The 11,377-nt window shown below is 41.6% G+C and overlaps 1 protein-coding gene across 2 annotated transcripts in view; it reads left to right on the forward strand.

Annotated features, from left to right (window-relative positions):
• AGT (angiotensinogen) overlaps positions 1-2,893 on the forward strand; it is a 68,972-nt gene extending 66,079 nt beyond the window's left edge. For both annotated transcript variants that reach the window (XM_044292279.1, XM_044292280.1), the window contains exon 5: positions 2,415-2,893. In XM_044292279.1, the coding sequence (XP_044148214.1) occupies positions 2,415-2,606 (192 nt within the window). In that variant the 3' untranslated portion in view covers positions 2,607-2,893. The remainder of the gene's footprint in view (positions 1-2,414) is intronic.
• The last annotated feature ends 8,484 nt before the right edge of the window (positions 2,894-11,377 follow it).

An 11,377-nucleotide genomic window follows, 5' to 3' on the forward strand; every position in this document is an offset into this window, starting at 1 on the left:
TGCTCTTCCCCCCAAAAAAAAATAAATTACATTTATGAAATCAATCAAGAGCATAAAAACCCTATGGAGTAATTTATTGTGAGGGTTATATTAGAAGTAATTTTAGCCTGAGTCTGCATTGGTGAACTTTTCAATAAATTTATAAAATGTTGCTTGTTAAGCTTGGTGTATCTTTAAATGATAGGTTAGCTTCAGACCTGTATTAAAGCTTTCCCCCCCCCCCCCCTAAAATGAGGAAAATTGCTTTCTACCTCATTTTTTTTGCCTTCCTCTGGATCAATGTTTCAGAATAAAAGGCTAAACAGTATGGATGCATATTTTTTTTCTGCCTACATTACTATGTTCAATAACATCGGTATAATTGCATTATTGCAGTAAAATTGTTTTTTATTGAGGGTAATATTTGAAGTCAGTTTAGTTTGAGTCTGTGTTAGTTTCACATTTGCGGTAAAGCTATCTGGAAGGCTGTTCCAGCAGAGGAACGGCCTTCCAAAGTTCACTGGATTCAACCTAGCTGGGTACTGCTGTTCACTGTAGGAGCCCATTGACTATAAAGGGATCTAGAGGGCACCTGGCCGGCTTTGACATGAGCTCTGTGCCTCCTATTGGAGTCGGATATTGACTTTTTGAGGTCTTTTTAGAAAAGTTGCAGTGGTTAATATGGAGTGAAACTAACATAACTCCCCATGCCCACTTTTCCAACACTTACAAAACCTAAGTCCTAAAAGTCACGAAGCCCTATTTTGAAAATTGCAATCTGCCTTAGATTAATTTTAGGTAGCTTGATAAGCCTGCCTGAAAAGATGTGTTTTTAAGGCACATTTGAAGGTGGAGAAGTTGTGAATTCACCTAGTATTCCGGGGCAGAGTATTCCAGAGTATGTGCAGCTCGAGAAAAGTCTTGAAGACGGGAGTGAGAGGTACGAATTATGGAGGTTATTAATCTTAGGTCGCTAACAGAATGGAGAGCACACGTAGGGTGGTAGATGGAGATCAGGGAGGAGATATATGGAGGTGCAGCACTGTGGAGAGCTTTGTGGGTGAGGGTGAGAAGTTTGAACTGTATTCTGTGGTGGATGGGCAACCAGTGAAGTGACTGGCACAGACTAGTAGCATCAGTGTAGCGGTTGGATGCATAGATGAGCCTGGCTGCAGCATTTAGGACAGACTGAAGGGGGGAGATTTTAGTGAGAGGGAGACCGATTAGTAATGCGTTGCAGTAGTCAAGACGAGAATAAATCAAGGCAACAAGAGTTTTTGCCGTTTCCACTGTAAGAAAAGGGCGGATTCTGGCGATATTCTTGAGGTGCACACGACAGAAGCGTGTAAGTGATTGAATATGGGGAACAAAGGAAAGATCAGTGTCAAATGTGGCCCCAAGACAGCGGGCATGTTGCACAGGAGTTATAATAGTGCTGCAGACTGAAATTTAAATATCAAGTTTAGGTGAGTTAGTAGATGGGGGAAAGACAAGAAGTTCAGTTTTTTGAGAGGTTCAGTTTTAGATCCAGATAGGATATGATGTTAGAGACAGCTGCCAGACAATTTCTGGTGTTTTGGAGTAAATCAGGGGTGATGTCAGAGGGATGAAGTGTATAGTTGGGTGTCATCAGCATATAGATGGTATCAAAAGCCAAATCTACTGATAGTCTGTCCAATGGAGAAGGGTAGAGGAGAGAAGAGTAGAGGACCTAGTACTGAGCCGTGAGGAAAGCCGACTTTAAGAGGAAGAGGAGAAGAAGAAGAGCCAGCAAATGATACACTAAAGGAGAGGCCAGAGAGATAGGAAGAGAACCAAGAGAGACCACTATTCATCTTAATGAGGACCTGCCTCTTCTCTACATGTCTGTTTTAGTAACTACTGCCATTGCCCATGAAATAACAATTTTGGAGCATCTTTTCATATAATGCTATGTTGTGTCATTCCTCTATTATTCCTGCTAGAAGTTTATGAATGAATTGCCAACTGGGTGTTCATAGTTGGGGAGGGGTGTCCCTCCACAGTCTGACAATGGCATCACTGATTAGATATTGTCAGATTGTGCAGGGACACCACTCCCTATCTAGTAATACCTGGTTGTACCTTTATTTATAAACTTCTAAGGCCTCCAGGCGACTGTTTTGCAGCAAAAAATGTGGATTGGACACAGACTAAAAATATGGTCGTGCATGAGCCCTAATAGGAATAATAGAGGAATGGCACAAAATACAATCATAACAATGGGTTCTCCAAAATTATCTGGGAATGCAAGTACTGTAGATACTAAAACATACATGTCAAGAGAGGCAACAGGTCCTCTTTAAGGTACAGCCACATGGTTGTTTCTGCATACAGATCTGGAAGCCAAAACCAGGTGTAAAGTCTGTACCCTTAATGTATTGATGGTCAATTACAATGCTGTGTTATCTTCATAGGTTATTAATACGATCGATTTTGAGCTTGAAGAAAGTGGAACAGATCCACATGAAGAAAATGATGTCCCAGAGACCAAAGAAGAGCCGCTGGAAGTTATGATTAATAGACCCTTCATTCTGGCCCTGTGTGAAGGCACTACCAAGTCATTACTTCTGCTCGGAAGAGTAATACACCCAACAAACGTCATTTAACCTCATTCCAGCTTAACATTTAAAAAATAATAATAATTTGTGAAAATTCTTAGTTGACACATATCTAGTAATATAAGTGCATGTATTATTGATATAAATATAATTCTAACTTTTTAGACGTAAATATCAGAAAATAAACACAAAATTTACGAATGGGATGCTCACACAGAATTTTGGCAATATATTACACTCCAAAAGTGGTGTGTTCAGTAAAAGATGATTTCCATTCGAAATGTTATATACAGAGTAGCATTCATTTTTTTTAATAAAGTGATATTATGAATCAAGTACTGTATCTGCTAACACATTTCTTAATATTTTGCATAAACTTCTTATAAACCAATTGTCTCTATACCAGTATGTGCTAAAAAGCTAATTCAAAACAGCATTTTTCCCCGACCCCCACCTTTATATAAACAGACACGTACAGTATATACACAGACATGTATATACAGCATAAACAGACATGAATACCGACAGACATTTACTGTATAGACAGCATATATACTGTATATGCACAAAAATGTGTATATAGTATAAACATAGACATGTATATATACTGTATATACAGTAATTACATAGGCATGCATATAGACAGACTCACACGTACAGAGTTATAAACTCATAGGCATGTTGGGGTTCACCTGGGGCAGAAAAGGGAGGAGAAGCTGATCTTCGGCTCTTCACAGCCACCACTTATAATCTTCCTTGTTTTCTGTCCGGGTGACAGGTCATCATCATTCACTGCCTGTGAATCAATGGAATATGCTTCACAGTAAACAGGGTGCCCCCAAAAGTAATAGTGCTCCCAAAAGTCCCACCAATAGTAATAATTCTGTCAGAGTGCACTTCAGTTTTCAGATTGAGCCGCAATCAGATTGAGACAGCTAGGAAGCGATCTTACATTTAGAAATGGCTCTGGATCTTCATAATTTCGGCGGATCCACTGCTGGTTTAAGGGTTATTTAAGAACGACATCTAAAACGCCGGTCTTAATAAATGTGCGCCATAATTTATAAGTTCAGCCTGTTATCCTGCAAGTTGATAATCTGTGCCAGTACAAAAAACAGCCCCTTACAATGTGTGCTAGTACAAAAAATACCTCCTTATAATATGTGCCAGTAGAAGAAATGTCCCTTATAATGTGTGCCAGTACAAAACAATGCTTCCTTATGTGTGCCAGTACAAAAATGACCCTTTTAGTAACCCCAGTAGAACCAATATCCCCATAGTGCTCTACCCAGTTATAATAATGATCCCTCCATAGTGGCCCAATAGCATGCTGCCAAAGAAAAAATTAACTCAAATACTTATCTTCATGCAGCTGTCAGACCTCTTCCAGTCTGTGCCCTGAGCTGTATGCTGCTTGGCTCATGTTATCTTGCCACGTGCACCAGCCTCTAATAGGCTATAGGCACTAGGCCTGTAGCCTATCAGAGGGATTGGCCGGGCAGGGAGACATTGCTCCTGTGCCCCGCTGCAGCATCTTACTATATTGCTGTCCTGAGGACAGCAATACAGTTAAATAGAGAGAGATTAGTGCTTCCCCAAATGTGATTTAAGTAGACACATAATACACACCTCAGCAGGGCCAATTCTAGCTTTCTGCTGCCTGAGCCCCCCCAGATTTCCTAATTTTTAATACAAATCCTACTCCCAGCCATACTGCTAGGCCTCCTGTACACAACCATATCCATTTTGTGGGCCAAAAATCACGGCTCCAGTCCATGTGCATTCTGCACTTTTTGTGGGTCCCATTGTAGAAATGTATATCCTTGTCCAAAAAAAGGTACAATAATAGGACATGTTCTATAATTTGCAGCACAGCCACAGGGATGCTGATAGCATGAAGGACTTTTCGTCCATAAAAAAAAACAGATCTTTGATGGAAATGCCAAATGCGCATAATTGCTGCACATTATAATAATTTTTTTAACATGATCTGTTCTTTCTTCATTTTTGTGTTCTTCTGACAGATCAGAAGAACAGAAAAATAACGTGATGTGAACTCCCCGTATTCTGTCTTCCTACACGTTCACAGTGTGTGCAGTCTGACATACAGCATAAACCATTCCTGTCTTCCAAATAAGAGGACTGTTCTTTGTAGTCTAACTTGTTTATTGGCAAAATAGGATTGTTTGGTAAAACTACAAAAATACAAATAGCATGTATAAGTATAAAGCATATCATAGCATAGCATATACTATAACATTTGCATTAACAGTGAAAGCACATGGTAAAATGTCTGTCTATACATAGAATTACATGTCTAGCAAACAGTAGAAACAACTCCCTGAGTAACAATTACAACTAACTGAACAGCTGTGCATAACATAATATCCCTTAAACAAAAAGGTAGCTCTCTCACCAGATATGCTTTTACAAGGACGGTGGAGAAGAGGACGTCTCTAACCCCCACTCGAACCACAAGTGGGGTGATGGGGGAGAGAGAAAAGGGGCGCACAATAGGGTAGTATGTTCGGGCAAGTTATGATATTGAGAAAGGAGAAAGGTTTACCTTATTGAGTTGTGCTAATAATAGGCACAACTCTAATGAGGACGTATATAAAATATAATCCAATTCCACAGGACTGCAGCCGCAGGAAGGGTCTCTCCTGGAAAGGGTGTCCAATCCTCCAGAAAGTGCTTATCAAGAAGAAAATACTGCAGTGGCGCAAATTCACTGATGGAGACTGTCGTGGAACTTCAAGTTGGATATTTATTTTATTCAAAGGAAGCGCATGTCCAAGAAAACAATGCGTTTCGGGGACAAACAATTCCCCTTCATCACCAGATGAAGGGAAATTGTTTGTCCCCAAAATTCGTGGTTTTCATGTACATGCTCTTCCTTTGAATAAAAGAAATATCCAACTTGAAGTTCCACGACCGTCTCCATCAGTAAATTTGCGCCACTGCAGTATTTTCTTTGTGAGTTTGAGAAGGAGACATGCATAGGACAGCTCTGCTAATGTGTCCTGGTGACTATAGGCTTCTCTTAACCAGGATACTATGCACTCACACAATGCTTTGCACCACCCACAATGCAGCTGTCTTTGTAATAGGAAAAACAAATTGTAATACAACTTAACATCGCTAGATGGTGCTATAACCACACTAATCACTACAGAAATACCCAAACCCTGGCAGAATTAAATAGAATCATTTCCTAACCCTGCTGGGCAGAACACTCCCCGTCTGGCATCAACAGACACCACTACTGAATACTTCTTTCTTAACAACCTCTATTCTTGGAGACTGTTTGACCTTTGGTAAGGTAGTCTATTTCCTTAGCATGACATTCAAGTTGTATTGTGCAAATTATTATGTTCTTGGACCTTTTCAGATTAGGAGCTGTAAAGGCGTGTTTGCAGTGATGCCAAACTTTGCAGGGCTTCTGGCTCATAGGTAATGTCGACTTGTAAGACTGAGCTATATGAACTACACAAACGAGCAACATCCAGATGAAGAATCTGTTGAAACAATGGGATTTGAGTTGGTGGTCTGAAGTCACCGTACGTAGAACAGATACTTCAGGTCGGATTTCTTCATCTGCATCTGGGTCTACCAATTCAAACGTGTCAGCTGTGGCACTGCAAGACGTTGAACGATACAGGAATGCAGGACCCATAAACCATGTTGTGTCCTTAAGATGGCTCGCTACAACAGATCTAGTCGCGTGGTCCACAGGATTATGCTGTGTAGGCACATAGTGCCGCTGTTTAGGACAAGTGGATCTCCTGATCCTTAGCACCTGATTGCTGACAGACGTAAAAGCGTCTGGTTTCATTGCAAATATATCCTAGGACTACCTTGCTGTCCCTGTAAAAGTCGACTTCCTAGATTTACAGGTTCATTCCTGTTGTTATAAGCTCGGCCAACTCCACAACAGCGTAGAGCTCCAGTCTGGGAATCGTGTTTGCAGAGTGGCGCCAGTTTGGTCTGCCTCATGACATTCTATATGGCATTGTTCTTTGACGTCAATGGTCTTTAAGTATGCTAAGGCTGCAATTGCCTTGACTGAAGCAACGCAGAAGATATACAGTCTTTGCATCTTGACTTCTCTTGATGGCAGAGGAGCATAGGGTCATGCCACGTGAAGGGTGGTCAAAGCACCGAGAGACTTCTTCCAACCTGTCCACAGGTCCTTTTTATCTGCGGGTCATCCCAATCAGACGTCTCTGTGGTGAAGTCTCTTAACATATTTTTCCTTGGAAAGTAACAGGAGCTACAAATCCCAGAGGATCATATAAGCTGTTTATGGTGGACAGAACTCCTCTGCGTGTGAAGTGCTTTTCTTCCTTGCTGATTTGGAAGGTGAATGTGTCTGCCTTTAAATCCCAAAGCAAACCGAGGCTTTGTTGCATGGGAAGGGAGTCAGTGCTAAGATCCAAGTTCTTTAGCTCACTTGAATGGTCTTGGGGTTAGAAGGCCTCCATTAACTCATGGCTGTTGGAGGTGATTTTGTGCAACCTCCAATTTGATAGAGCGAGCATTTCTTGGGTCCTTTTCAAGAGACTGATTGCGGTCTCGTTCGTGGGTGTGGATTTCAAGCAGTCGTCCACAGAGAAATCTTTTTCCACAAAAGATCTGACATCTGACCCACACTTTGCTTCACCCTTTCAGGCTGAATGCCTTACACCGTAGATAGCAACTGCAGGGGAAGGACTGTTTCGAAGATGTGCACTCTCATTCGGTACTTTACAATGTCGCTTAGGGTGCACAGTTTTCCAATGCTTTCTTATCAAGGACTAATGGACCTGCCTGGGTTCCGGCTACAAGTAGAGCCCAAACCTGGTACCGTTATGTGGTTTCTATGGGGAGATATGAATAGCTCCCTATCCTGACCTCGTCCCAGTAAACAAAGACCATGGGAACGTACCTCGTGGCCACTGGGACACAAATATGTATCCGGTTTGCGCCTGCGATTGCCAGGCGATTCATAATTCCTTATGAAAGGTAGGTGCCAACATGTCTGGGAGGTCTCATTGTTCCTGGGCAAGAGCGGATACCCCATGCTGAGGGTTTTCCTGCAGGATTCAGGTGGCTCCAAACTGGTGCACTGAGGTGTGAACTTCTCCTTGAAGCTTGGACCCCCTGGGGGCTGTCTTCCTGGCCAACTGACACTCAGACGGCTGGGGGGGGGGGGGGGATGGTGGAAACCTATTTTGCATGTACAGGGAGTGCAGAATTATTAGGCAAGTTGTATTTTTGAGGATTAATTTTATTATTGAACAACAACCATGTTCTCAATGAACACAAAAAAACTCATTAATATCAAAGCTGAATATTTTTGGAAGTAGTTTTTAGTTTGTTTTTAGTTTTAGCTATTTTAGGGGGATATCTGTGTGTGCAGGTGACTATTACTGTGCATAATTATTAGCCAACTTAATAAAAAACAAATATATACCCATTTCAATTATTAATTTTTACCAGTGAAACCAATATAACATCTCAACATTCACAAATATACATTTCTGACATTCAAAAACAAAACAAAAGCAAACCAGTGACCAATATAGCCACCTTTCTTTGCAAAGACACTCAAAAGCCTGCCATCCATGGATTCTGTCAGTGTTTTGATCTGTTCACCATCAACATTGCGTGCAGCAGCAACCACAGCCTCCCAGACACTGTTCAGAGAGGTGTACTGTTTTCCCTCCTTGTAAATCTCACATTTGATGATGGACCACAGGTTCTCAATGGGGTTCAGATCAGGTGAACAAGGAGGCCATGTCATTAGATTTTCTTCTTTTATACCCTTTATTGCTAGCCACGCTGTGGAGTACTTGGACGCGTGTGATGGAGCATTGTCCTGCATGAAAATAATGTTTTTCTTGAAGGATGCAGACTTCTTCCTGTACCACTGCTTGAAGAAGGTGTCTTCCAGAAACTGGCAGTAGGACTGGGAGTTGAGCTTGACTCCATCCTCAATCCGAAAAGGCCCCACAAGCTCATCTTTGATGATACCAGCCCAAACCAGTACTCCACCTCCACCTTGCTGGCGTCTGAGTCGGACTGGAGCTCTCTGCCCTTTACCAATCCAGCCATGGGCCCATCCATCTGGCCCATCAAGACTCGCTCTCATTTCATCAGTCCATAAAACCTTAGAAAAATCAGTCTTGAGATATTTCTTGGCCCAGTCTTGACGTTTCCGCTTGTGTGTCTTGTTCAGTGGTGGTCGTCTTTCAGCCTTTCTTACCTTGGCCATGTCTCTGAGTATTGCACACCTTGTGCTTTTGGGCACTCCAGTGATGTTGCAGCTCTGAAATATGGCCAAACTGGTTGGCAGCTGCACGCTTGACTTTTCTCAGTTCATGGGCAGTTATTTTGCGCCTTGGTTTTTCCACACGCTTCTTGCGACCCTGTTGACTATTTTGAATGAAACGCTTGATTGTTCGATGATCACGCTTCAGAAGCTTTGCAATTTTAAGAGTGCTGCATCCCTCTGCAAGATATCTCACTATTTTTGACTTTTCTGAGCCTGTCAAGTCCTTCTTTTGACCCATTTTGCCAAAGGAAAGGAAGTTGCCTAATAATTATGCACACCTGATATAGGGTGTTGATGTCATTAGACCACACCCCTTCTCATTACAGAGATGCACATCACCTAATATGCTTAATTGGTAGTAGGCTTTCAAGCCTATACAGCTTGGAGTAAGACAACATGCATAAAGAGGATGATGTGGTCAAAATACTCATTTGCCTAATAATTCTGCACTCCCTGTACACTGAACATGCCAAGAGGTGCATCAAATTACAATCAGGGCTGGGGCTTTGAAGCAGGGCCCTCCTGTGGAGTTCCCTACCTCTGCTATCTGTCAGCAAATGGGGGTGTGAGGACATGGCTGACAGTAAATATTAATCCATATTCCTCACAACAAGTAAGTCTGACTATCTATGGACTTTACCTTGTACCCAGTTTCTTTTCTCCCCGCTGTCTCAACAGTACCTGCACATGTCCTTGAGGAGTAGGGAGAACCAGGCCCTCTTATGTTGAAGGTGTTGAAGAGGGTTGCTTTGATCATCTAAGATTGCATATACAGTTAGGTCCATATATATTTAGACAGAGACAACATTTTTCTAATTTTTGTTCTGTACATTACCACAATGGATTTTGAACAAAACAATTCAGATGCAGTTGAAGTTCAGACTTTCAGCTTTAATACAGTGGGTTGAACAAAATGATTGCATAAAAATGTGAGGAAGTAAATCATTTTTTAAACTCAATCCCTTAATTTCAGGAGCTTAAAAGTAATTGGACAAATTAAATAATTGTGAATAAAATGCTAATTTTACTGGCCTTTACTGCAGTGGTTTTCAGTTGCTGTTTGTTTGTGGGCCTTTCTGTCTCAAGTTTAGTCTTTAACAAGTGAAATGTATGTTCTATTGGGTTCAGATCAGGTGACTGACATGGCCATTCAAGAATATTCCACTTCTTTGCATTAATAAACTCCTGGGTTGTTTTGGCTTTATGTTTTGGGTCATTGTCCATCTGTATTATGACACGCTGATCAATCAGTTTGGCTGCATTTGAGCACACAGTATGTCTCTGAAAACCCCAGAATTCATCCTGCTGCTTCTGTCCTCTTTCACATCATCAATAAACACTAGAGACCCAGTGCCACTGGCAGCCATGCATGCCCAAGCCATCACACTGCCTCCGCCATGTTTTACAGATGATGTGGTATGCTTTGGATCATGAGCTGCACCTTCACCATACTTTTTTCATTCCATCATTCTGGTAGAGGTTGATCTTGGTTTAATCTGTCCAAACAATGTTCTTCCAGTAGTGTGCTTTTTTTTTAAAATGTTTTTTTTTTATTTTTTTAGCAAAGTAATCTAGCCTTCTTATTCTTGAAGATTATGGGTGGCTTGCACCGTGCAGTGAACCCTCTGTATTTACTTTCATGCATTCTTCTCTTTATAGTAGATTTAGACACTGATACGCCTATATTCTGGAGAGTGTTGTTCACTTGGTTGGCTGTTGTGAAGGGATTTCTCTTCACCATGGTAATTATTCTGCTATCATCCACCACTGTTTTCTTCCGTGGGCGTCCAGGTCTTTTTGCATTGTTGAGGTCACCTGTGCTTTATTTCTTCCTCAGGATGTACCAAACTGTAGATTTTGGCACTCCTAATTGTGTAGCAATTTCTTGGATAAGTTTTTTCTGTTTTCGCAGATGAAGGATGGCTTGCTTCACCTACATGGAGAGCTCCTTTGACCACATGTTTACTTCTCAGCAAAATCTTCAAAATGCAAGCACCACACCTCAAATCAATTCCAGGCCTTTTATGTGCTTAATTAAGAATGAAATAATGAAGGAATTGCCCACACCTGCCCATGAAGCAGCTTTTGAGTCAATTATCCGATTACTTTTTGTCCCTTTAAAAACAAAGTGCCACATGTAAAGGAGCTGAAACTCCTAAACCCTTCATCCAATTTTAATGTAATCTCTGTACACTGAGAAGTGACTACCGGGGTGTCTATGTCAGTGTCTATCTGCTTTCCGCCGTGCTCCTCTGCTTGGGATGATACCTGAGCGGGTGGTGCAGGGTGTAAAGCAGTGTTGTGTTCTGTGCTACCGAATTCTGTGCATGTCACACTGACCTTACAGTTCCTGGTAAAGTACGATGTTGTAGTGGAGAACCTGAAGCAGATGTTTTCTTTAAGGAATTTGCGGTCCTCTAAAGACTTCTCCCTGAAGGCTCTGCATTTTAATAGAGGGTGTGGGTTCTTGTGCAGGGGGAATTGTTTGGTAAGATCTTTGGGT

This window comes from Bufo gargarizans, chromosome 4, assembly GCF_014858855.1.
Source record: "Bufo gargarizans isolate SCDJY-AF-19 chromosome 4, ASM1485885v1, whole genome shotgun sequence".
NCBI lineage: Eukaryota > Metazoa > Chordata > Amphibia > Anura > Bufonidae > Bufo > Bufo gargarizans.